The sequence below is a fragment of the Athene cunicularia genome, assembly GCF_003259725.1.
Source record: "Athene cunicularia isolate RWA chromosome 15 unlocalized genomic scaffold, athCun1 chr15_part1, whole genome shotgun sequence".
NCBI lineage: Eukaryota > Metazoa > Chordata > Aves > Strigiformes > Strigidae > Athene > Athene cunicularia.
The window spans coordinates 6,062,522-6,089,659 of NW_020799121.1; the positions used below are offsets into that span (position 1 = coordinate 6,062,522).

Sequence of the window (27,138 nt, forward strand, 5' to 3'; positions counted from 1 at the left end):
TCAGATAGTGCCAGAATCTGAAGCAAGAGTTAATGGTTACATTATGGTGGTTGCAGCAAATATTTGACTTTCTTGCACAATATATGAAGATCATGAGGTTTGAGCAGTAGCTGATTTGCTTTTCTGCTTGAACTCTCTCTTGAATAATTCCTGTTACTTAGGTCTCAAAACCCCCATGTTTCAGATGGTCCAACTCATTTAATCATTAATAAACTAATTTAAATCTGGGGCATGAATATTTAAACTTTTGAATATGCTTTTCTTTTTTAATATAGATAAAACAGTAAAATGTTTATACAGATGTTAATGATTTCTGTTGTGAATACTGCAAATCGTCCCCCACATGGTGGGCTTATAAGTAAGCACAATGTGAGACAGGAGTAGAGAAACAACTGAGATTCCTAATCGGTATCAGCTCTTCGTCATCTTTCATCATCTAATATTTCACTGGCTGTCATGTTAAAAAACTTTATGTATTGGGACAAATAATTGTAGTAGATGCAAAATTACAAATGACACTATATAAAAGCAAAATTAAATCCATAAGTTAATAATGTAAAACACATTTTTAAGAGAATTCCTAATCCTTAAAATAAGTGTTGGTTTATAGTTTAATTTGTGTATTTTTACTAACATAAGACAAGTCAACATATTTAGCTACAGTATTTGATACGACAAATAATTATAAAATACCCTCACTGGATTGTGAGGCACTTTAAAAAAAAAAAAAAAAAAAAAAAAGTAAGTGTGTTCATTGGCTTTAATAACTTGAATGTAAGATGCAACTCTGTTCCTTATACTGGATAGGTATTAACATGCTACAGAATGCAGGTAATATTCACTTTTTCAAATGTGAAACAGGCTTTTGGTACATCATTCGTGTTGTTACCAGCATGATTCAGAGCGCTTTACAGTCTTAGTTTGACTTGAAAGGTTCTGTCCATTGAATCAAGTATGGAGAGTGTATTTGAATTCTCAATAAATATTGTGACTGCTATAAAACACACTTTTTTGTAGAGAGGATTAGGTGATATTGAGCCAGTGAAAAGAGCATTTTGCTAGCTGCTTTTACTATAAAAGGTATTCTAAGGATCTTTATATCATTTCCCTGGCTGGCCTAATTGTGATACCGCTGTTGACATAACTGTATTGAAACCATACAGGTTATGTTGGGGAACAGTAGTAGATCCATTAGTATTTCATTCCTCCAAGATGTTTTTTATTTCCTCTTACTTGGTGCACTGGTCCATAAGTTTCATGGTGTGTATGAATGTTAAATGATGCAAGCAAAAGACAGAATGTAGATACCTACTCTTTTTCAAGTTAGAATATGTAAAAAACCCAGGGCAGACTTAGGCTTCTGAGACTGGTCCAGTATTCAGGATTTCCTTATTCCTGTTTATTATAAATAGGCATCCTGGCACAAATTTAGAGCTAAACTTCAATAATCCAGATTGTCTAAATATTTTATTGATTATATTTTATACACTGAAGTAAAACACAAAGTGTAAGTTACTTTGTGATTTATTTTTTCTTAATACACTTGTGTCGATACATGGCACTAACCATTTTAAATTGCAGTCAAATTATCTACTGCTATGAGTCCATTCATGTGAAACTACCTGTAGATAATATATTTTCTTTTGATACCAGTGGCTTTTGTATTAGCTAATATGACAATAAAATTTCCTTTACAATACTGGTATATTAACTGGTAATGATACAGCCCATGTGTAACAGCGTGTTGGAGGTCTTCTCTGCTTTTAAGACTTGGCTGGGTTGGCAACTCTGCCCATGAACAGAAGGCAACTGGTACGATGTTCATAGATCAGAAACAAAAAGGGGCGGTCGACAATAAAGCGAATCTGAGTAGAAAGAGGCATGAACCCAACGTTGGTTATTGCTCCAGCCTCAGTGCCTTCCTCATTCACAGTTATTGTGCCTTGATGATTGAACTGTTTAAACAAACAGAAAAAAGAAATCAAAAAAGAATTTGAGGATCTCCTAAGTATAATCAAACGATGTGCTCACAGCCTTCCCCCCGCCTCCATGGCTCCCTTGTGACACTCTTGCTGCTAACTCCTATGCAGCAGCAATCCTTTGCTTTTGGATTGTGAATAAACCTGTTCCTGACTGACCATGATGCTTTTAGTGCCTTTGACATCTGATTTAACATGTTCCTCATTATATGAATAGACAAAAACATTCAGAGAAACCCACATCCCTCCTATGTCCCCCAGGAAAGGTGAGAAAAAATATTATTTTAGCTTACTGTGAATTATTTTTACTAGGTTGCCATGTTTTCAGGTGACTCAGTTTAAAAAGAAAGGGAGTGAAAAGAGGGGTAAATACCCTGTCAATGGTGACTTTCTCATCTGATATACCAGAGTAATTGCCTTTTTCATTGAACAGTTCTTCTATTCCCATGGATCTCAGATAATCAATCAAGTTATAACTCTTCTCCAGCTTAAATTTAGGCAAAACCACTTCTCTTGTTCTAGTAAAAATAAAAACAAAAATGAAAAAATCATTGAGAAGATACATATTTACATGACTCCTTTGTTCCCTGTCTGTTGTGATTTGGGTGTTTTGCTGTTTTCAGCAAGCAGGACACAGAAATACACAGGACTGTTTACTGTACTTTTACTTTCAAAACTTGGGCATCATTACTTTTAAGCGGTGTTTGAAAAAATTAATTTGCCTGCTAAAACTTAGTTTGTCAATTTAATATTTCACTTATGATTTACATTATATATGTGTATGAGATACAGCTTTGAACAGTTCAGTACATGGTTGGTTATGCTTGTAATAAATGTTCAACTGTCAGATTTTGAGTACTAAATTGGAGATTTGTCACTTATTGTATACAATAGAAATAGGTTGGGTTCCTGAATAGCCCATCAAATCAGCTCTTTTAGTCAAGTCTGAAGAGAGATACCACCTAGTCTGTCATCTTGCACAAGAGGAACGATATAATTTTTTCTCTCCCATAATTTTGATGTCCATTGTTGATTATTGAATGTGCACCTTTACACAATATATATATTGAAATGCATAATGATAAAATGAACATAGGCTGCTTTCCATATGATCGAGATTATTCTGCAGAAATAACCTGTTATTATCACACTCCTGTTTTTCCTCCTCATTGTAAACTCTGTCAGTAAGAACTTTTTCTTTAAACCCAATACTTAATAGAAATAATTTTGGAACTCCCTTAGAATTTTCCATCTCAACCATCCTTGATTTCTTGATGACATTGAAATTTTGAGAGATCACTGGTCCTTTTTTGATTCAATAAAAAAGTCTTTTTAGGGTTTTTGTTTATGTTTAATGTTTCTAATAAAAATACCATATGTTATCTTCTGTGCTTTTCATTCACCTTTGCCAACCTCATCAAGAAAATACATTAAGACTTTAACATGATGTACTTTTCAGCACATACCTGTTTGTCATGCTCTTCTGCCATTTTTCCACCACCTGAGGTGTTATCTGCTTCTCTAGAGCTTTCATGCCGGAGAGTTTGTGTGGAAGTACAATCAGCATACTGATGTTCCCCACGAACGGGAGCTGGATCACACCACAATCTAGCTCAGGGTCTGCAGCAGCGAGGAAGTTCCCTTTAGTCTGCATCATAGGAACCTTTACTGTTTGCTTCTCATTCAGTCGGAAACTTCTCTTCATTGTCATTTCCACTGGAAACTTATTCTCCCAAGTTCCTGTTAATACAATACAGAAGTCAGATAAACAAAAAACCCCTAAAATCCTTGTTTAATAAAATATTCCCAGAACAGCAGTTTACATTAAGTTCTAATTCATGTGAGTTGGGAATAACTGTAGGAGATTGTTGATTTCAATTAAGCCTGAATAAGAAGACAAGTTTTAAAGTGACGTTAAAATTTCTGGCTTTATTTTTAACTTAACATTTGTCTGATCTGAATGTTCTGAACTACAAAAGCGGGTAAACACCAGGAGATTTGAAAGGGCTTGGAGTGTACTTTTTTTTTTTCCTACAAGGAACCTGGGAATTACAAAGTTCAAACAGGTGCAGAGTTTTTACCAGGGTTTGCACCTAGTGAAACAACTGACACAGCTGTATTTTCCGAGAGATCTGAAACTTGAAACCAGACTGTTTCAAGCCTCAGAAACTTCAAGCTAAGTAATGGCTGTTTTCATTTTGCAGAAAAGATACTATGCTGAAGGTATTACATTGACTTAGTCCTTTCAAGCCAGTTAAATTTCTGTGTTAAGACTTCCTGAAGAGTTTGGGTGTTGACTACTTAGTGCTGTGACCCAGTTTGATGTGATCTCAGCACACCTACACGAGCCTGTCATTTGACAGGTTTATGCCCAGGGAATACAATTAAATGTATTTTGCAGCCCAGAAAGCTTTGCCATCAGGGTCTGAATCTTTATATGTGAAGATTGGGTACCCCAGATATTTATCAACTGTGTAAAAGGTGCTTTTTAAAAGTGGCATTCCTATTGATGTCTTTTTCAGAACTGAGGCTCTGGAGAAGGCTGCTTGTTTGTTTGTTTGTTTTAATAGGCAGAATTTCTAAGCTAGACTTTTATAGTGGAAATAAGGTTACTGGCATTTCCTCTTAAAACTCCAGATTTTAGTTCACTGTTGGCAAGCAAGTACTTGGGGACTGTGGCTGTAATTGTGTAGAAAGACTGCAAATTTAACTTCAATTGGTAACCTTTTTTTAAAAGGTTACACGTGATTCTGAGATCCTTAATCTGACTTTGCCAAAGTTTCTGAAGTAACAAAAAAAGCCTTAAGTCTAATTTCAATAGTTTCTTCGTATATTGGGCTGACACGGAACAGTTTGAGAAGTGATCAGACTGTGGTTAATATTACTAAGGGAATGGTATCTAAAATGGATTATGATATTCTCCAATAAATTGTTTCACTTCTCAGGTAAAAACAACAGTTCTTCAAGGAGCAGAATTCCCAGGCATAGGATTAGCTAGCTAAAAACAGGAACCTGCTGTGGGTCAGGGGAGCTTCACCAGCACTGTTGTCACCTGAGGAATGGGAGACATTTACCAGCTCCTCCTAGTAAAAGCAAGGAGCTGGGGAACTTTTTTCTTGAATTCACTTTTGCAGATGTGTTTGTCTTGGGGTAAAATACTGTCCTCCAGCAGGAGGCATGTGGTCTTCTGGGGTCAGCTGAAACCAGCTGGCACTTTGACTTTTGTGGCTTCCTGTTTTGAATCTTCCTACTAAGATGTCTTTGAGACCAATCTGTGCTGGCAGAAGTTACCTCAGCTAACTTCTCTCTCGCATTTGGGACTAGAATCTGGTAGAAGCAATTTTGGATCTTGTCAAAATTTGTCAGTTATAAAAAGCTGCCGTGATCTACCCTAGCTAAAATAACGAGCTCCTAACTTGATAGGAAGCTCATTATTCAGATCTCTGTAGAATGGAGGGTAGCTCTCAGTTGGAGGTAAACTGGACACCTGTACCAGATAGAACTTCCTTCTTACCAACATGAATAGTTTCCAGTAGTTTCTTGATGGTACTTAATATAAAAGGAGCTTGAGTCTTCACGGTGTTTGGAGAGTATCCCATTACTCACTATCACTTGTACTGAGCATTTCTGTGTACCTGAGAATAGTCATAGGCTTCTTAGCTCTTGAGTTCTTAACAGAACTTGTCTGCAATGGTACAGACAGTGTAAATATTGTAAATAGAAAGATGTGGACAAAAATTAGCATGTCTGGAAGGACTGGTGGGGAAGGTAGGAAACCAGGAGCAGAACTTGCTTTTAAAAAGTTCAGTTCCACTCAAAATGGCATTACCATGAGACTTGCTGTAAGGTGAAAGAACAGGAGACAGCAATATAGAATTGATCTGTTTGGTTCTGAAGGTTAGAAATTACAGCCTTCAGCAGACAACACCAAGGCAATTTGAACTAACAGGACTCCATGGAGAGAAGAAAAAGCCAAAAGTCTTTTTGATCTTGATGACAAGAGTTCCAATATTAAAACTGTTTAATTTTTAGTGGTGTTTTTGCAATTTTGAGATAGCACAAGTATTTAATAACTTCAGAGTAAAATAAAAAGATATTTGACCAATTTGTGAAAAAAATACGTATGTTTCACTTTACATAGTCCCTTTCTTAGGATGGTCTAATGGACAGTAAAGCCATGTATTTCATATGATGATCAGAGATATACTTAAGGATACAAAGTCCCTTTTGGATGGTACTTCAGAATAGGGGATTATTTGGATTTTATGCTAATTATTGCTTAAGATCTTTGAGACAAGTGGTATTATTCAAGGAAGTAATGCCTTACAAGAGAGTGGGAAAAGGTACATTTTGTAAACTTAAAGGAATGGTGTTCCCCTAAGTTCCTATAAACAGATGCTGAGAAGGCAGGTGTAAGAGAGCCCTTGAGCATTTGTTTTCTGGAAGCAGGGATGTAATTGGGAAAAAGAAACTCCTTTATAAGTTATGGAAAGGAGTATGTTGTACTTCTAATAACATTGTTAGCCTCATGTCTAATCGATTTTCCTTACGAGTGTTTTAAGTCACCTTCATTTGTTTTTCATCTTAAACAGTAACTGTTTTCCTTTTTTCCCTCAGTTCATCTTTCATTGGCACCTCACACCTTTTGATCATTTAATACCATTTTAAAGGTTTGTAGAAAAATTAACAAACTTGCAATCTGAGGCAGATAACTAATGTTGAAATTCTCACCACAAACGCTTAGTATAAATGTAAAGAAGTTGAAAATAAGGATCCGTATTAAGAATATATTGTACAGGTTTCAAGCCTCTTTAACTGTTCAGCCTATAGTGATACCTGTAGGAGCCCAGACATTTCATGCTGGATGAACTGAATCGTTCTGTGTAGTGAACGTGTTTGGTTTTAGTTGTAGAAAAATACTGGTTTGGTTACTCTCTTCAGTCCCCTGTATAGGCTTGTTGACAAGGATCATGCTCTGATGATGTGAAGAAATACCTACTTTAAGATGAAATTCTTTGTAGTCATTCCTATGAATCCTGAATACTTCAGAAATGTTGAGTGTTTTAACTGAAATTAACTTAAACTGTTTCAGTGAGGCCAGTAACTTGAGGCAATAACTTGCACATACATTAATACCTCACCATCTCCTACAAAGCTTGTGCTATCTGAGGCTATTCTGCATTCATATGTTGTTTTTCAGTCTCACTTCTAGACTATAAGATTTTGGATTTAATAAATATTTGCTGTATTTGTACAATACCCACTAACTTCAGAGCATGACTGGAACATCAGTGTGCTACAAAAACATGCAATAATGGGCTGATAATATAGAGTCTTCTTAATGAAGGAGTCAATAGGCTTTTTTGAACTGTAGACTAGATTTAAGTTCAATCTGGGATTTCTAATCAAGTATGCAGTGAATTGCAAAAAGAAAATCCATTGCCAAGATTGAAATAATAGATTCATACCTTTAAAGTAAAGACAGTTGAGAATCATCATCAGCGTTGTAGGGTTTACGTTCACAAGTGCTTCCTTTATTAATCCTTTGGTCAGCTTCAAGATGCGTTCATTGGTTTTAGTTATGAAAGTGGGATCTGAAAAATCAGCTGGTTGGGCATCAGCAAAGTAGTATGTTTTCATGTTGTTTCTGAAATCATTCAGAATAGAAAAGTCCTTCTGAATGTAAAGATCATTGACAGACCTCAGGGTGTAACCAAAATTGCGCCTGAATAACCGATGAGTGAGTTTGCGGAAGAGGTTATGAACAGTCATGAGCTCATATTTGGTGCTGGCGTTAATGAAATCTTCAAAGCCAAGAACAGATAATACTTCCTGCTGAGTTTGATCCTTCAGACCCAGAGAAATCATAGCCATTGCAGTAGAAATGCCAACGGGAGCCATGAGAATATTCTCTGAAGAGTTGGCTTTGTCTGCCACACTGCGGTAAAGGTCGAAGCCAAAGTTTGCATTGAGGATATTGAGGCGCTGGATTCTGGTTTTGCCTTGGAATAGTTCAAGAATATTTCCTTGCTGAATTTCAGAAACCATGTATGGGCCAGCATCAATAATGTCACTGTAGTCATCTTCACCCAGTATCTTGTCGAGATCTAGATAGTCCTCTTCCTCCTCCTCTTCAGGAATCAAGTCATTAGTGATAGTGTTTTCTCTGTGGAACTCTGGTGATAAGTTTGGCATATCATAGGTCCCATTTTCATGTGGCTGTGCATCTTTAAGGCTTTCAAAATGCTCAGTGAAGTCCTTGATTCCGCAAAATGTGGAGGTTATGGTGAGAGCAAGGGCAAGCAAATGAAATAGGAACTTCATTCTGACAGGTCAAAACCTGAAAGGCAGCACAGTTGAGAAAGAATAATTGAATTTTGGTTATCTATTCCCTAATTTTAAGTCCATGCTGAATTCTGTCACAGCAGAAGGTCTATAGTTAACCTTATTCAACAGCTTTTTTTTTTTTTTTTTTTGTGGAACACAGCTTAATTAGATGTCCAAATCTGTTTTACTGGTAATTGGTTTTGCTTACATAATGCCTCCAACCTGCCAAAGACCTCCTCCCTTGGAAGTAGTCATTATTGGCATATTTCAGCAGTAACAAAATAATTATCTAAAATATGTGGGATTCTTTATTTATAAACCTGTCACACTTAAAATGTGTACTGTGTTACTAGTGTGTTCTAAAAATATGATGTGAAGATAAGTTTGAAGATTTGAGCTGGGTAGGAGGAGGGACTAGGCATCCACTAAAGGAGCATACCAGAAGGCTGAGATCTACTGAAGAATTTGAAAAACAGACATTCTGTAGCTACAACAAAAAATGGGAGTTTTATGGGAGTATTTTTGAAAGAGCAAAGCTGAAATTTGATGGAATAAAGAAGATGTAGGGATTTAGCAACAAATCTGGAGAAGGATGTGCATTTGCACTAAATACCATCAGTGGGACTGCACTGTTAAAACAAAAATCTTACTACAGTGTTGATTAGAATGTTTTTTAAATTAGCAAATAGTCCAAAATTCTGTTCTGTAGAAGTATATAGGTATACATACCTGTACATCTGTGAATAAAACCAGTGCTTGAAGGAAAATATTTTCAAACATGTTGTAGCAGGACTGAAATAACTGAACTAATAGTTTAATTTTTGAAACTCTCCCCCTGAACTGATTAATCTTAAATTCTAAAAGTGTTTAATGCGATTATCCTATGAAAAAATTAATTACTTTGCAACAAGGAAGGATCCACAGAAGGTGCTTTTAAAATGCTTTTTACACTGTGACTGAACGAGGCAGTCTTTTTCTCACTCTTTCTTCATAAATTCATTACTTTTTTTTCCCCGCCCCAGAAGTCAGTCCCTTAGGGCTGAGATACTCTGTCCAGTAACCATTGATAAATGTTTTCTGCTTTTGGCAGAGAAGAATTTGCTGTCTGTAGTTCCCAACTTTACATTCTCATCTTCACCAATGTTCAATTATTGCTTAGCAGCACTTAACACAGGCAAAACTTTCCCCCACTCTACAATATATATGTCTTTAGTCAAATCTACCTAAAGTAACAGAAGATGTAAATGAAGCTTACCTTTAAGCCAGTGTACAGAAAGGATGTGTTGAATAGCTCAAGTAAGGGGAATGGCAGGGTTTAAATCTGAACTTTGACGCTAGTTTTTTGTGTATCTCCCAAAGTAAACATTCTCTAAACCAAACACTGCTAAACTTACTTCGTCAGCCAAAATCCCTCCCTTGCCTAGTGATCTCTGCTGAATTGTATGTTGTTTGTTGAACTATATTATGGCTTTGCAGGTACTTGTTCACTTTTGAGGAAGATCTTTGAGCAAAAAATTGGTGTTCATGTAAAGTTTCAAAGTCAAGCACACACATAAACTTGACTGTTAATGACTAGTAAAAGCCATGTCGCTGTGATTTTGTACTGAAATAGGGGGGGGCATCTTACTGCAGATATGGTTGAGGCCACTTTGCTTGTGATGGTCAGGCTTGCTTCAGTCAGTGTTACACCGATGTAAACATTTGTGTTGCACAAGCAACTTTTTACCATACTGCCATTCACCATCTTAAACTCAGATTAATGTTACTATAATGGCATTTTTTTCTTCTTTTTTTTTTCCAAATGAACAATCTGCCTCATAATTTACAGATATATCCAAAGTTGGCTTTATATGAAGCTTCACTGAAATACTGCTGGCTTTCATACCTCAAGGGAATTATTGTACAGTTAGATAGAACTTCTTCAAGCTAGACTGGAATCTAACATTTTCTTAATAAAGTTTACAGCAATAATACACAGTCATATTGAATAAAGCTTGCAGTTTTAATGGTTCATTTCTTTCACTTTTTAAACACTGCCTGTGCTTCTAACGCTTTTTAGGATTACACCTGATAAGCTTTGTTACATAAATTTGTCTAAAATTGCATATCGTGTTGGCTGGGAGTATAAACTATGCTCCTCCAGTAGTAGCAGCTATTTGTGCAAAAAGTAGCAGAGAATTTTAATAAATGTGTTGAAAATAATGCTCTTTTACTTGCTTGTTTAGATAGTAAATTCTCCAGAACTGATGTAATTGAGTGCGTGGGTGCAGACAATGAAACATCCCCAATTGGTGCCTCAATGTATTTCTACAAAGCCAATAAACAATAGCAACCAGAAGTATGTTTGACTAATGTTTATTTGGTTTTGAGTTCCTTTGCACTGAAGCAAAGCTGCATGATATTGTCTTCAACACAGTTTAAAGGACCATGTGGCCTCTTCCTCTCTGCAGTTGACGGTATACGAATATTAAGTACTCTCTTCAGAGGTTACTGTATCAGCATGGTATTATTCCAGTGTAAAACAAAGGAAACTCTTACTTTAGGCATCTCAGATGTTAGTATTTGAGATATTCTAACAAGATTTAATTTTCTTCTACTAGTTTTCATAGGTGACAAAGAATATTACCTTCCTAAATCATAGGAAAGAAGGTATATTAATCAATTCCTTAGCATGGATTTAAGTTATTGTAACTCCCACCATTTCCTGATGTTAGTTTTTATTTCTTTGGTAGCTCACTAGACGCTTGCCACCCATCAAGGAGGCCAAGCCCAGGTTGCAAAAGCTGTTCCGTGACTTCTGGTTGTATTCAGTGCTGATGGGATTTGCTGTGGAAGGATCAGGTAGTGTAAATTCTAAGAGAGCAACATTGCTGCTAACATTTAAACTTTTGATGAATCTAAGTGTAACTGCAAACTGTTCACAGTAGGCTGAAGGAAAATTAGAGGCATAAGGACATTACAAAGCAAACAGCTTGCATGACAGTTTTCTGGTAGGATTTCTTTACATCTTTGCTCTGGTTTACTGTGAGATTGAGCACAGTACAACTTGTACTTAGATTTTTTTTTTCTAAGCTAATACAGCAGTTAGCCTTAGTTAAATGTGAGTTTTGATAGCTAACTTCCTAGCATGGTAGGTCAACCTTACCATTGAGAAACTTCACTGGGAATTACCTGAACATGTTTATTGTTTGGAACATGGATCACTTGTGTTGAATGTTTGTTATTAAGTGCATGAAAAATTGGCCCTAGGAAGTAGTACAAAGCTTGGTAATGCTAGTTAACTTTGTGAATCTTAATACTGTTTTGCTTCCCCACCCCACCTTCCTCTTTATACATGTCCTCCAGGTCTCTGGCCAGAAGAATGGTATGAAGGTGTCTGTGAAATTGCCACCAAGTCTCCATTACTCACATTTCCCAGCAAAGAACCACTTCGATCTGTTCTTCAGTACAATTCTGCCATGAAGAATGATACTGTGACTTCTGTAAGAGTTAATTTCTTCTGTTATCTCCTTCCATAACGTCCATCAGTGTTAATGGATATAGTAGTCATGATTTATTGAAATAGCACAGTACCCATTCAACCTGCTGCGTATTAGTGAAAACCAGCTTTTTTACACTACTCTGTCAACAGTGTACATAAATTACTTAAGTTTAGTTTTACCAAGTGTTTAGACTGGTAGCTACACTATTTTGATTAGGTGTACAAACCAAGTCTTTGTGGAAATGGAAACCTTTTAATAGTTTTTCATCTATTTTGTATCAGACAAAACTTTCAGTGTTTAAAAAAAAAAACAAACGAACAACCAAACACAAACAAAAAAAAACGAACAACAAACTTTGGAAGGAAAAAACACATTCAGTCTTTCAAAGAAATGTTGTTAGCTTTTTTCCTCCTTATCCTCTGGCGTGGTACTGGTATACTTCTCTCTCCCTAGTGTTTGCAGGATAGATTTTACCTGAGGACTATTTCTGGTAGCAGTCTAAGTGGATTGAAGAGTTGCAGCTTATGAAATGTCTTTGTCTTTGGCTCCCAAATAATAAGGAAATCTGCATTGTGCCTATATATTTAGTTCTGTGATGTCCAAGAATGGCATAACAACCTCATGAAGTTTAAGGAGCTGGGCAAGGTTGATGTTGATCAAAATTGCACACGTTGAATGTAGGAACTGTATTTCTTCATTGGTATAACTGTGAAAACCAGCAGTTATTTCAGCAGGGAGCTTGACTCCAGTATTTTAATTCTGTTTAACTCTGTATTTGAAGAATTGTGACTTACTGAGTCAGAGTAGGTTGATCTTAGTCTGCAGACAGGGCCATCCTGGCATATTGTTTGCTAAGTTTAAAGAATAAGAAGAGTAATAGCTGAAAGGAAATGTTATCAGAACACAAACTAATATAGTACTCCCACTTCAGATAACTTCATGTATTCATCTCTAGGCTGAATTAAATGAACTGCGGAGTACCATAATAAATCTCTTGGATCCTCCTCCAGAAGTGTCAGCGTTGATCAATAAGTTGGACTTTGCCATGTCTACTTATCTCCTTTCTGTTTACCGCCTAGAGTATATGAGGTATATATGTACTTTTTTCACTGATTAATTTAAAAAAAGAATAAAAATTTAAAACTGTTACAAGTCAGAATTGCCAGACGCTAAGATAAATGAGAATCAGTACTTTGAGTCACATTAATACTGAATATGCTGAGACTGGGAGTTCATCTATGCAAAAATGCCATTAGGGTAGATAAAAAGGATGTAATAGTATAGTAAGGCCCAAAAAATTGAGATCTCTTCTATATAAGAACTAATAGAAGATGGACAAAAGGGTTTTTCAAAGGAATGTCTTGAAAGTGTCATGTCCTGTGCACAGAATCTTGTGCTTGCATCTCTGAAGGACAGTGTAGACACTTGCCTGTTCTGTAAGAGTAGTGTAATGTAGGACCTGAGAAAAAAAAAATTTATAGTTTGCTTTTTTTCTTCTCACTAGTGTATATTAGGTTGTACTAATCAAACATACTGAATTCACAGACTTTTTTTTTTTTTTTTTTCCTTTGAACAGTAGTAATAAATACACTTTTAAAGAAGTATGTAGCTGAAAGCTGAGGTGGAGGTCTAGCAGTGAGCAGAATCATCACATTTTTACTTTGACAATAATTGACAACAGACAACCATTTCCAGAAACATTGTGAGTGTATTTTAGAAACAGGTTTTTTTAATAAGTGATATTTCCATCATATGCAAATTCAACAAATGCAAAGCCTATAGAAATGCCGAAGATTGTACCTTATTTGTATGTTTGTGGTGATTGTATAAGTGCATCATCATCAGGCTTCCCACTCCTGAGGTGTGAAAGTTATTCTCTCCGTGACAAACCAGAATTTTATGATCTCTGAGCCCTGGTAGTGGAATGTAGAAATGAATAGCAATATCACTAGAGACTTAAAATCACCATGAAATGAACAATCACCATACGAGTGTGGTGTGTATTGTGACGTTTAAATACATGGATTTGTGTTGAAGATGTTTAAAAGAAAAAAAATCTAAAATGAAAAACCCAAAACAATCCAATCCACAAAACTCTTCTTTTCCTAGGGTGTTGCGTTCAACTGACCAGGATCGCTTCCAAGTCATGTTTTGCTATTTTGAGGATAAAGCAATTCAAAAAGACAAATCTGGTAAGATTACCTGTCTGGGTTATTTTGCAACTTGAGATACTAGGAAGTTGTCTGCAGGCATGCAAAACTAAAACAAATCAAGCAACTGTATAACAACAAATAATCACATTCACTAGATTGCTGTTGCTTTATTCTTGCCAAGAATGCTGGTTTTCTTTTAAAGTAGTTTGGTTCAGTGTTGGCTGAGTAAACAAACACTTTTTAACTGTTAAACATGGTTTATAAAGCAAATGACATTCCGATAATCAAACCTGTCCCTTCTCTCAATCCCTCAGGCATGATGCAGTGTGTGATAGCTGTTGCTGATAAGGTGTTTGAAGCTTTCCTGACAATGATGGCTGATAAAGTAGGTTATGTGGAAACTAAAATTTTCAATTTGTATGAATGTTCTCATTTGAGTTTATGAAAGCACGCTTGTCTTTCTTCCTTAAGAGCTTCATACTTCTCTTTGCCATGCTTTTTAGCCTAAAACTAAGGAGAATGAAGAAGAGCTGGAGAGACATGCTCAGTTCTTGCTGGTGAATTTTAACCACATTCACAAGAGGATCAGGAGAGTTGCAGACAAATACTTATCTGGTCTGGTAGACAAGTGAGTACAGATTTCATTTTCCTGTTCTCTTTTCACACTGACTGCCTAGCGATGTCTTATGCAATTGATGACAACAGTCAAGTGGATTTCTTGGCTGATACTTCTGCTGAAATATCTCCTTGAAAAATAACGTTCAATAGTATTTTTAACCTGGGCTCTGAAATCTCTGCTTAAAATCTCTGTGTCTGCTTAGGATTCCCAGGGATTGAGCAAAACCAAAGTGCCCATGAAATAAATGAAATCTCAGTTCCTATGAAATAGCTCTACTTAGCTTGCTCTTGGAGAGCTTTTGACTCTGTACTGAGCTAGACTGTTGTGAGCCATGGCAAGCTTTGTGACTTCCATTGAGTGTGAGCTTACCTAGTAATGTATACAGCCAGCATTTTGAGCAGCTCCGTTTCTTGATAAAATAATTTCTTCCCTCTGCTCTCCATGGTTATTGTGTTTCTGAATCCTGTCTTGCTCTAGATTCCCTCATTTGCTGTGGAGTGGAACTGTGCTGAAGACTATGCTAGATATTCTGCAGACACTGTCACTGTCTCTTAGTGCAGTAAGTTCCTTTTTTTTAATAATGCTATTAGGCAAATAAAATGTATGTTTCCATTTTTTTTTAGCAGAACTGAAATTTTTGCTTTGTTTTGCATTTATTTGGTATCTGAGTTCTTTGTTTTTGCTATCATCACTAAGATTGATAAAAAACAAGTTCTGTGAAGTAAGGAGTGCATTTGCACCCTTGTTTCATAGGTAGTAAAACTAGTGCTAGAGAGCTCTTGTCAAATGTGGTTTAGAAAGTCAAATTTATCATCAAGAGTAAAACACAGGATTACCCATTGTGGGTTGTAACTGTTGAACTGTCTCATTTAAAGTAAAAAGTTCAGTAGTGCTTTTTGGTTTGTGTTTTCTTAATGAATTATGGTTGTCAGATTATAGTCTTTCCAGCCTGTGTATGTGTATCTATATTCCTTGGATTTATTACATACTGGTATTTTTAAAGATGGAAATGCTTTATAGAGTTTTATTTTTGTACTAAATGTTGAAGAAGAGGGCTTTAGATTTTTACAATTGCTTCTAGGAAACCAGCTGGAATAAAAAAATGTTTTAGAGCTGTCCAGACTTGATCGTTGATCATTGTTTTTATTTAGGACATTCACAAGGACCAACCATACTATGACATTCCTGATGCTCCTTATAGAATTACTGTCCCTGACACACATGAAGCCAGAGAGGTAGGTGGTCCTCCTTAATTTGTCAAACAAGAAATAATGCCTGATGGTTTTTATGACAAGGGGATAAATTAGTGAGCTACTCTGAATTGTCCTTTTCTTAAAAATATTTCCCTAGGTAAGTTTTTTTCTAATACGACACTTTGTATTAATGTTTCTCTGGTTCTTACTGTTTTACTTAACTTGAAGCGTGACAGTTCTTTGCTTACCAAAGGTTACAGAAAATTTTAACTGTGTCATGTTGCTGCATCCTGCCTTACTCCCTATGTTTACACCTTTAAATCCAGTGCCTCTTGTTAAATGTCCTGTATTTTAACAATTGTATTGATCCTTTCCAATTCTAGAGTATAGTCAAGGATTTTGCTGCACGCTGTGGGATGATTCTGCAAGAAGCAATGAAATGGGCTCCCTCAGTTACAAAATCTCATCTACAGGTAATGAGCCTGCCTCTGAGAGAATTTGATTTTTGCAGATCTTAAAAATGAGAATTAAATTATGTGATGTTTTTTATTTTTGTCAGGCTATCCAAGCATCATTTTAAATTTTTCTGTTGCTCTAAGATTTCCTTTACAGCATTTGCAGAGAATAATCAGAATTTCTGATTTGATGTGACTTTTGATGTAGTCCAGACCTTAGAATCTTGAGAATAACAGGCTTGTAAACAGTTGATCATCCTGGATTTATTTAGGAAGTCAGAATTTTGTATATCAATCATCTGCCTAGCAACATTTGTTTAATGCCAGTGCATTAGCTGAAAATATCAGCTGGACTGAAACGAATGATTAGGATGTAAAACTTGTTTCTTGTTTCCCTCCTGGGAGGATGGGTTTTTTCTGTCTTTACGGTTCTTTTTTTTCTTTTTTTAAATACAGAGAAACACAGCTACTATGAGGCTGCTGTAAACCACAGATTTTAATTTGGGCGTGGGTGTAGTAAATGCTCACATGTGGCAGAGCTCAGCAGAAAGTCACAGGACCACAAACAAAGATTGCAAAAGACTACTTTATGCTGTACTAATAAAATAAATAAAATACCTTTTATGTAAACAAAAAGTCTCACTATAGTAAAATGCAGATCTCTCTTAATCTTTGAGTAGTTGAAGAAACTACATAGTCCAGGTTAGACAGTATTCTCTCTAGAGGTGCCTAACTTAGTGCTGAAAACAGAGTTTCAGGGGAGGCTCAAGATCTTGGACACTGCAACACTACCTGAAGTTTTTATTTCCTTCCCTAAAAAACCTCAAGAGATTCTATCCTTATGTAAAATGATAACTATTCATATTCCCTTCTTCTGTGGAGTACATTTTCTTCCATAAAGGTCTTTTTGTGAAAAGCAATTCTTTTTAAAAAATACTTCACCCTTCAGGTATCTATTTTGATCACTTTATCCTTTTACAAATTGGAATGAGTATTACTCTTTATGTATTTAGGAGGACATTCAGAATTTCTTATTGCCAGGGGAGCAGTGCCTAAAAGGGAGTAGAGACAGTCTATTTATTGTTAGGTATGTGTGTATTTCTGGTAGTTTACAAGGATGCAACACTTTCCAACAAACACTTCTTTTGGTTTGGTTTGGTTTTTTTTCTTACCAGGAGTACCTAAATAAACATCAGAACTGGGTATCAGGTTTGTCCCAGCACACAGGACTGGCTATGGCTACAGAAAGTGTTTTGCACTTTGCAGGCTACAACAGACAGAACACCACACTGGGCGTGAGTATTAGGCACAATTCTTGTTTGTTTGTTTATTTGTGCAGTTGTATAGCAGTCATGTTAATTTTATAACATTCAATGTAGCCACATAATACAGATTTTCTAAATTACCTTTGTCAGTCCTTGAACATTAATCGGAAAGGTACCTTATTTCTTTCCATCTCATCAAGGTATCTTCTAATCACGTTGTTCTGTAAAATACTGAACAGTAAGATGGTAACAGGCAAGAAAACAAAACTGTGATCTAATGCTGTTTAGGAGTTTTTTATAGATTATTTTTAATGATTTGAAAGTAGTATCTTTGTGTAAGACTGAAAAGAGCTGCTTTCTAGAATAGTAACATAGGTGAGTGTTGGGTGACACCCATTTGCACTGAGTTTTACATGGGTTCGCTCAAAACATGCTGTTGTATTGAACTTTTCATGCAGTTTTTCATGTAATTTCTTATCTCCTGAAGAAACACCCAGTATAATCTGTTATATTATCAGCCAACTTGTTTTCTGTCAGCCGCTCTGAATCTGCCCTTCATGGCCAGCTTTAGCAGGATTTCCTTTTGGTTCTCTGTTACAGTCCTCCTTCTAGACAGTGCTGGTCATTAAATTGGAATAGGATAAAGAACTCCAAGGACTCCTAAGTGCAGTCACAGAGTACCCTAAAGGGGCAAGGTGAAAAAAACCTTCTAGAATAAAGACTATGCTGGAAGAAACTTGAAACTTTACAACTGAAAAGAAATAAGAGAAACAGCTTTCTTATTTTCCTAATATGTTAACAGTATTTATTTTGATTAAGGCCCTCCTGCATGTCAAGCAAGTGACAAAAGCTCTTTCAGATTGCTGGCAGTTTGTTTTTCCTCCTGCTTTATTCCCATGGACTGGACATTGCTAATACAGAGATGATAGCACACAAATATTACATCCAAGACATGTAATAAGAATAGTTCCCAAAAGCTTATCCACGAAAGCAAAGCCTTGCAGAAGTGTTGAATTTTTGATTGGTTTGCTGGCTTTGTATTTTAGTATTAAATCCTCAGTATAAAAAATTCATTTTACAGTATAAAGAATCATTCTTTTGTTTGCACTTTTTAAAGACAGGAACAAAATAGTCTCTCAGCGTTAGTGTCGGTTCAGCAAGCTGTTGTGTGGAGAGATCAGAACCAAGATTGTATCTTCTCTTCTGTCTTCTTCCTTACCTGTTCATGAAAAGGGAGCAGGAGCCCCAGGGATTCTACCCTTCTTATGCTTTTTTTTTTGTTTGTTTTTCAAAAAGTATATACAGATATGTATATATTTCAATCTGTATACATGGAATTAATGCACATGTTCCTCATTTCATTTTTATCAGTCCAAGTATTGTTACATTTAATAGTCATGATATTATTCTGTTTATTAGCATAAAGAAAACTAAACTTAAAACCTATGTGAATGTATAAATAGAAAAAAAAGGAAATTATTAGATACAAACAGTATAAACAGCTGTACATGGTTTGGTCATAGGCAACCCAGCTAACTGAAAGACCAACTTGTGTGAAGAAGGACTATTCCAACTTCATGGCTTCTCTCAATTTGCGCAACCGCTACGCAGGAGAGGTAAGTAGAGGTTTTCTTGTGAGTGTGGAGTGTCCGTGAGTTCTGGCATGGCTTTTCAGGGGATGATATCCCTTCCAGTCTAAACTGTTGTATGGTTCTGTATTATTTTAAGCACAGACTCTAAAGCTAAATTCCTTCAAGAGAAAAGGTATAATTTTCCTAGGTTATTAAACAGATCATTTTACTTTTGGTCTTGCAGAAAGTTCTTAGATTTCATATAAGCTAAAGATTTAGCAAAATAGTAACAAAGGTGTCTCTGTGGAGTTTATTAGTCAGCACATGTCCAATACCAAACTAGATTCCTAAAAATACTGTTCTCTGTTGAAAAACCCATTCTATTTTACAGGTTTCTGGAATGATTCAGTTCTCAAATGCTACAGGACGAACATCTGACCTGAATAAACTGATGGTCAAAGAGCTGAATGATGCTCTTGAATCAGGCCACACTGAATTCTACACCCAGGCCATGTTTAAGTTGACTGCACTGCTAATAAGTAGCAAAGGTAATGAAAAACAAATATAGTTCTGCTTTCTGGCTCTGAATGCCCTGAGTAATGAATTACAAAAACTCTCTGTATACAAACCCAGTACACATCAAATTGAAGCAAAACTGTGTTTTGAGTTTTCTCAATTAGGCTTATATTGAGGGAAAAACCTTCTTAAAGTAGAAGCTATTTGTTAGGAATTGATTATTACGTACTGTGCACTCCAATTTCATGCTGATGTGAGAAGCGCTTAATTTATTCTGTTGGAGAAATCTGACTGAATGTTTGTTTTCAGACTGTGACCCTCAGCTCCTTCATCATCTGTGTTGGGGACCCCTGCGAATGTTCAATGAACATGGCATGGAAACAGCAATTGCTTGCTGGGAGTGGCTGCTTGCTGCCAAGAATGGAATAGAAGTGCCGGTAGGAAGCTATTTAACAACTCTTCTTCTGCCCCTGCAAGGGGGGAATAGAGAAAATTTTAAGACATTCACAGCTATTGTGAATCTCTGTCACATAAGTATGTTAAGTACATTGTTAATCACTTTAGCCTGCCAGGAAGTCTCTCTCCGTGTATTTTGGGAAGCCTGAACACCCTCATGAAGTGGATCATGGGAAATGGATCTTTCTCAGCGGCAGGAATGATATAACAAAGGAAATCTGTTAGAATCTCAGCTGTACAATTTACTTTGCTGCTGAGGTGCCTGAGCTGCTCATGAATGAGGTTCTAAACTAACACAATTTATAGAATGATGATTTAAAACAAGTAGAAATCAGTGTCCCTGCTCATCAGTCAGAGCCTCTGGTGTCTGGCATTGCACCCTTGCATAAAAAATAGGCTTACAAGTGTCCTAATCCTGTGACAGGCTAGATCAGCTGTATTTTGTGAGATGGGGATGAATGTTATAGTAATAAAGCAACTCAGCATGGTGTAGTGACAGCCCACACACAGCTGAGAAAGCTGCCTCTGGTAATTGCTCCGGTTAGTGAGCATTAAGTGTTTCACTTGCTGGAGATAATCAATCTGAATTTACATAGGTCAGATTACATGCACACTTCAGTGTTTAACATTTTAAGCATCAATTTCAATTTTTCTCTTAAGCTTCTGGGGAATTTCTTTGTATCTTGTTGAGGAGATCAGATAAGCACCTTGGTTGCTGGGCCTCTATTCTACCAGAGGATGCTGCTCCCTAGAGCAAGTTCACCAGAAGTGAATTATGTGCCATCTTTATGTTGTGCACTTCATCAGCTCTGTGTGTGCTCATGGACCAGGGTATGTCCTGCAGCACGTGAGAACCTGCCATACACTTGTCTCTGCTGTCCTGGTGTTGGGGGAAGTAACCTTTAGTAGAGCAGGGGAATGGATGGCACCAGCTCATCAAACAGTTCAGTCTTCTCAACAAAATACAGCACTTGTCTGCTGTTGCCCTTAGTCTTTCTGCTACTAGCTGAACGTCTGGGGAGTCTTTCTTCCCTTCATAATTTAGGATGTGAAAGAAGCATTTTGTTTCAGGTGGGATGTATGGACCTGTCTGCCTCTCTGTTAACATTGCAGTGAATTTTAATTGATGTGTTAGATTCATGTATGCACTACGGATAAAGATTGTGCTTTCCATATAAGAAGATGCTCTTAAAACAGGAAACACAATTACCTTCCTTTTTCCAGTTCATGCGGGAAATGGCAGGAGCCTGGCAAATGACAGTGGAGCAGAAAGTTGGTCTGTTTTCTGCTGAACAGAAAGAAGCAGATCCATTAGCAGCCTCAGAAGAGAGCCAGCCGAGGCCTTGCCCGCCAGAGGTGACCCCACATTACATCTGGATAGAGGTGTGTATTTCTTGCAGAACGTCCCACCTATGACAGTGTTGCAGCGACGCTGTGATTGAGCTACTCTGCACTACTTGTTCTCATGGTTCAGGGAAGGGCTGGAGTCGTGATGGTCTGTCTGCCTCAAAGCCAGGAGACACGCTCTTGTAGATGAGCATAATAATTGAGGGGGAGAAGGTCTTTGAAACAGAAAAGACTGGTGATTTTTTGAGATGAAAAAGGTCATAGGAGGCATGGAATGTTTGTTTCTCTTCCTCAGTTTTTGGTGCAGAGATTTGAAATAGCCAAGTACTGCAGTTCTGACCAAATAGAGATCTTCTCCAGCCTGCTCCAACGGTCTCTTTCGTTGAACATTGGAGGGGCAAAAGGCAGCTTGAATCGGCACGTGGCAGCAATTGGACCCCGATTTAAGTGAGTATTTTTGTTTTTTTCCTTGGTGGAAGAAATAAGGTTGTAAGGAGGTGGGAGAAAAGAACTAAATGCATAACTTGTCCTTGGCTTCAAGTTGTGAAAATTCCCTTAAAAGCCTGCAATGATGTAGAGTCTGATCTCTATTTTCAAAGCAGAAGTAGCTAACTTTAGCTTGAAATTAATTTTTGGTGCTTCAGAAAACTTTGTGGGATAATTGCATATAGTGCATTGCCCACATCATGGATCTTGTCAATGTATCAGTTGGAGATAAGTTTGCTCCATCAGTTGTTTTCACTTTTTGTGACTTGAAGGCTTTTACTTTCTATGGTTCAGAAGTTACAGCTTTAGAAGCAGACTGATGATAATGTGAACAGTTTGCCAAAGCTCTGAAACAGACATTTTTCAATGAACTGAAGGGAGTTATGGCTGTAGCTGTGGTTTGTATGGTGTGGCGTTGGTCACCATTGTGGGAGTGCCAAAATTTTAATTCTCTATTTTTCTTATTAGGTTGCTGACTCTGGGGTTGTCTTTGCTGCATGCTGATGTGGTTCCAAATGCAACTATTCGAAATGTTTTGAGAGAAAAGATTTATTCCACTGCCTTTGACTATTTCAGGTACTTTTTTATTTGCAACTACTCACTGAAAGTGTGTGTGTGATTTCCTGAACCTTCCATGATACTTCAAAACAGCAGCTGTCTTTCTTATCTAGTGATGTAACTTCTTCCTTTCCTTTTTCACCCATTTTAACAGAAACTTTCATTTTCCTTGTGCTTTTGTGTGGTTTATAAAGTAGTATTTTCAGGACTGGGGTTTGGGGTTTTTTTCCTTATTTTGGCATTTATTTACTTCTCAAAACTGTACCTAGATTTGTACGATTTAAAGAATTGCTGTTACAGAGCATGCAGCTGAAGCACAGTTTTGTTGTTTTGGAAATACACCCACACTGAATCTGATGATTACTGCATTTGACGTAGGCACAACAGAAAAGAATATAATTGATAGGAATGTCAGAATGTGAGGAGGTCAGTCAGTCATAATATTAAATTTAAAATGAATCCAGGATGCTGACAGACTGCTGCCTTAATTTTCAGTTATAACAGGAAGTTTGGACTCTTCAGTCAGACATCCTAAAGTCTTGAAGATAAAATGTAGCGATGTATAGTCTCATTCTTGTAGATTCTGGTCAGAATAAGAAATACAACTTGATTATATTTGTGGGGTTTGGGGTTTTTTTTCCTAATACGTTCAGCTTCACGTTGTTTGTGTAATTTTTTCAAGTTGTCCCTCAAAGTTCCCTACACAAGGGGAAAAGAGGCTTCGTGAGGATATTAGCATATTGATCAAGTTTTGGACAGCAATGTTCTCAGACAAGAAGTATCTGACTGCCAGCCAACTTGTGCCACCTGGTGAGTTCCTTTTATGTGCTGTTTCAAAAGCCTGTTGTTTCTTTGTTTGGATTCTACATCGGATCTGTGCTCTGTTGTTAGATAATCAAGACACCAGGAGCAACCTGGATATCAATGTTGGATCTCGGCAACAGGCTACGCAAGGGTGGATAAATACTTACCCTTTGTCCAGTGGCATGTCAACCATATCTAAAAAATCAGGTATCTTTTTGATTGTAACCAGTTCCCAACTCTACGGTATATTTTATATGTAGATGTTGCTTAAGGTCAATATTTACCTTTGACATTGGGCTCAAGTTCATCTGGCAGATACTGAATTACCAATGTCAAACTCTGGAGAAGAGGGTGGGAAAAGTCTCACTGATATCAAGCAGCGACATTTTTAAATTACTTGCTTTTTTGATAGAATGTTCAATTCTGTAGTGCAGAAGAAATAATGGAGGTCAAGATATACTGAAATCCTGTGAGGAAATTGCTTGCTCCGTGCAAACATGCCCCTCCTGCTTTTTGGGGACAGCACAGTGACATTAGATTGTGGGCTGTGTTTTTGTACAGTTGTAAACTATGTGCTCTTTCTTTTTAGTAGGCTGTCGTGTTTCCACATGCTGTACTGGCTAAATTGATATCCCTGTAGCCCGTTGTACTCCCTGTATTCAGAGAACAACTCTAGTATGAGTAGCTGCAGTAGTGACTTTCTGAAGTCACTCTGATCTAAATTCACAAGTGTCCTATGGTTCTTACATGTTCTTACATGTTAATGTTGCCAGGTATGGACAGATTGAAAGCACTATTTAACATACTGATCAAAAGCCACTGAAAACTTTTTTTATCCTTTTCTCAAGGAATGTCTAAGAAGACTAACAGAGGTACACAGCTACACAAGTACTACATGAAGCGAAGAACATTACTGCTTTCATTGCTGGTGGGTCATCGGAAGAATGGGGAAACTGCATGAATTTCTAAAACCCCGTCGTTGTTGCAGGATGCATAAACTAAACTATGAAATTGGGAGTGTGTTTTCTTCTTCCAGAAAACACTTTTTTGTTTGTTTCCCTCAGGCTACTGAGATTGAACGCTTAATCACATGGTACAATCCACTGTCCTCCCCTGAGCTAGAGCTGGATCAAACTGGAGAGAGCAGTGTAGCAAACTGGAGGTCTAAGTATATCAGTCTCAGTGAGAAGCAGTGGAAGGATAATGTAAATCTGGCTTGGAGCATTTCTCCTCATCTTGCTGTACAGCTGCCTACCAGGTGAGATGTTTCAAAAGAAAGAACTGGTGTAATTCCTGCTGCCTTAGAAGCTGAGTGAGTACTTACGCTGTAGGAACTGATGGCACTTGGTCCTGTTTACAGCCCTCTCTCACAGCTGGTTGAGACCTTTGAAATGAAAAGAACTACATTCCTTAATACACTCATTTGGCTCAGGCTGTAGTGGCATCCAGCCTCCTTTCCTGCTGCCCATTCTTCACAAACACTTAGACAGTGTTTTGTTTAGAAGAACTCATATTTGGTTTTTAATAGCATTTAACCCATTAGCAGGCATAGCATTTAAACAGTGCCAGAAGTGTCTTTGAATGAAGTGTTCTAGCTATATATTGGCTTGTACTTTAATAAGTATTATAGGAGAATTAGCATAGTTGGCTCCAGAAGGGAAAGGAAATACTTTCCCCCTTACAACAGTGATAGTTTTTGCCAAGTAGAGTTCTGCACACTGGTTTCTGTGGAATCCCAGACAGTATATTTCAGCCAGGAATCCAATAGCGGGCTAAAATACTAGTGGTTTATACAAAAGCATTGGATGAGGGCCAGTTGTTCCTGAACCCTTTTGACAGTATTTTGGTCCCTCAGTGTCCTTTATTTCATAGTTGAATTATTTGTTTATTAAGCACATACTTTTCTGCCTTTTGCTGTCCTCATCTTCACATAAATAAAGAGGCTGTCAAAATTTTCTAATAATGTTTTGTATTTCTGGTTATACTTAGATTTAAGAACACTGAAGCTATTGGAACAGAAGTGACCCGTCTGGTTCGGTTGGACCCAGGAGCTGTTAGTGATGTTCCTGAAGCAATAAAGGTACCTGTGAATATTTATGCTGTTACAGGGCCCCCTATCATCCAGATAGATTGGAAAATATAGTCTTTACTTAACACAGTATGTTCTAGTGCTAACCATAGCTCTGTAGGAGAGAATGACAGAACAGCTGTGGAAACAGGGTGCTGAGGCAGGAATCACAGCAGTGAGTAGGTGGCTAGTTAGCTTATAGTACATCTTGCTCCTGGGAATGTTCTCACCATACGCAAAATATCTCAAAACTCATCACAGCCACCATTTCTGTGTCTTTTGCATAATATGTAAAAAGAGCATTGGTGAGTGCTGCTGCTGAAATTATTTCAAGCTTAACCTGTTCTGTGTGTCAGGAGGCCAAGCCTTGTAAAATAGAGGAAACTCTTCATGCTGATCTGCAGTGAAGCACTCTAGCCATGTGAGGGATGGTCTTGTCAGAGCTGCATTCTGTACAGCACATATAAAATAGATGACAGGAAAAGTGATCCTTCTTTGACTCTTACAAAAGGACTTCTCCTTTCTTCTTTCTCCCTATACTAGAACCCCTGTATTGTGCTTTTAGTCAGTTGACTTCACTAGCTTCATCTGGTGATGTGGGAGGTGAAGCAATTCCAATGGTTAGATTTCCATGGAAAAAAAAATGCTTTAGATAAAATAGCTGTGGTTTTGTAAACTAAAATGTAGCGTGTATCACTTCCCCTGCTATAAGGTGCTAGATGATAGCATTACTCTCTGATGTGTGTTACCCAGACGTTATTAACCCTAACATGTCTGACCTGCTTTTTCAGTACTTGGTTACCTGGCATACAATTGATGCTGATGCACCTGAGCTCAGCCATGTTCTGTGCTGGGCACCAACAGATCCTCCAACCGGCCTTTCCTATTTTTCAAGCATGTATCCACCACATCCTCTAACAGCTCAGTATGGGGTTAAAGTCCTGCGATCTTTTCCTCCGGTAAGATGAGTTCCAAGAGAGCCTTAAGACCCCAAGTAAAGTTAATGGCCTTAGTCACTGTGGCCACAGACTTCATTTTAATACCATGGAGAAACACACATGCTAAATGGGCACACCACACTGCAGAATGTGAATATGTTGGGATGAAAAGTTAAAGTTAATTGTCCCACAAATACTGGCTTGTGTACTTGCAACTCTTTTGTCATAGATCTCCCTAAGCTGAATTCTTCAGGCTGCTCTTAATCAGATTGTTCCTTTTGAATCTTCTCTCAGTGGAAAGGTGTTTCTTCTAAAGTAGAAGGCTGGATTTCTAGCACTTGTCAGACTTGTATTAGGATTGTAAAATACATTGTTATTAATGGTATTTTTGAAGGAAGTAACTGGACAGAAAAATAGTTTGATTTGAGGAGGTGGCCTGTATCGTTTAAGTAGGCAGGACTATATTTTGTTCACCTAACTGAAGGGAGCTTTTCTCTGTGCATGTGACCTGTCTTCCCTTCAACTACTAAAACAATAATATCCCTGCCATTTTTTTCAGGATGCCATTTTATTCTACATTCCACAGATTGTGCAGGCACTTCGGTATGACAAGGTAAGGATATGAAACAGCTGCATTTGAACAAACCAGATTTTTAAAGCAGCTTTTAGACTTAAAACTGCAAATCAAACAAAATTTAAGCTTAAACTAATGCTGCTTATTGTTGTCCTATATGTCTAACACGTAGAAGAAATTATTGTCTCTAGAGGCTGTCTTGCTTTGGATACACCTCTTTTATGAACAGATAAACTTGAGAAACCAGAGGCTATGTAGCTCATCTGTCAGGAAAGAGATTTTGTTATGGGAAACCACAGATGAGGAGACTGTCTGAATAAAGCTTTTGAATGTTTGCATGAGACAAG

The 27,138-nt window shown here is 37.3% G+C and overlaps 2 protein-coding genes across 3 annotated transcripts in view; one reads left to right on the forward strand and one right to left on the reverse strand.

Moving 5' to 3' along the window:
• Positions 1-27,138, forward strand: part of PI4KA (phosphatidylinositol 4-kinase alpha) — a 59,607-nt gene that overhangs the window by 20,227 nt on the left and 12,242 nt on the right. For both annotated transcript variants that reach the window (XM_026859878.1, XM_026859879.1), the window contains exons 19-41: positions 11,039-11,147; positions 11,652-11,788; positions 12,744-12,877; positions 13,898-13,980; positions 14,256-14,326; positions 14,445-14,569; positions 15,038-15,119; positions 15,712-15,795; positions 16,137-16,226; positions 17,384-17,503; positions 18,997-19,089; positions 19,436-19,592; positions 19,870-19,997; positions 21,241-21,399; positions 21,659-21,810; positions 22,318-22,425; positions 23,090-23,217; positions 23,299-23,418; positions 24,060-24,139; positions 24,276-24,469; positions 25,201-25,291; positions 26,071-26,238; positions 26,777-26,830. In XM_026859878.1, coding sequence (XP_026715679.1) covers positions 11,039-11,147; positions 11,652-11,788; positions 12,744-12,877; positions 13,898-13,980; positions 14,256-14,326; positions 14,445-14,569; positions 15,038-15,119; positions 15,712-15,795; positions 16,137-16,226; positions 17,384-17,503; positions 18,997-19,089; positions 19,436-19,592; positions 19,870-19,997; positions 21,241-21,399; positions 21,659-21,810; positions 22,318-22,425; positions 23,090-23,217; positions 23,299-23,418; positions 24,060-24,139; positions 24,276-24,469; positions 25,201-25,291; positions 26,071-26,238; positions 26,777-26,830 — 2,667 coding nt within the window. The remainder of the gene's footprint in view (positions 1-11,038; positions 11,148-11,651; positions 11,789-12,743; positions 12,878-13,897; positions 13,981-14,255; positions 14,327-14,444; positions 14,570-15,037; positions 15,120-15,711; positions 15,796-16,136; positions 16,227-17,383; positions 17,504-18,996; positions 19,090-19,435; positions 19,593-19,869; positions 19,998-21,240; positions 21,400-21,658; positions 21,811-22,317; positions 22,426-23,089; positions 23,218-23,298; positions 23,419-24,059; positions 24,140-24,275; positions 24,470-25,200; positions 25,292-26,070; positions 26,239-26,776; positions 26,831-27,138) is intronic.
• On the reverse strand, positions 1,449-9,768 carry SERPIND1 (serpin family D member 1). The gene is made up of 5 exons (XM_026859880.1): positions 9,562-9,768; positions 7,448-8,319; positions 3,446-3,719; positions 2,353-2,497; positions 1,449-1,955 (listed from the first exon to the last, which is right to left on the reverse strand). Exons 2-5 carry the CDS (start codon positions 8,301-8,303, stop codon positions 1,764-1,766), a joined length of 1,467 nt encoding a protein of 488 aa, XP_026715681.1. The 5' UTR covers positions 8,304-8,319; positions 9,562-9,768; the 3' UTR covers positions 1,449-1,763.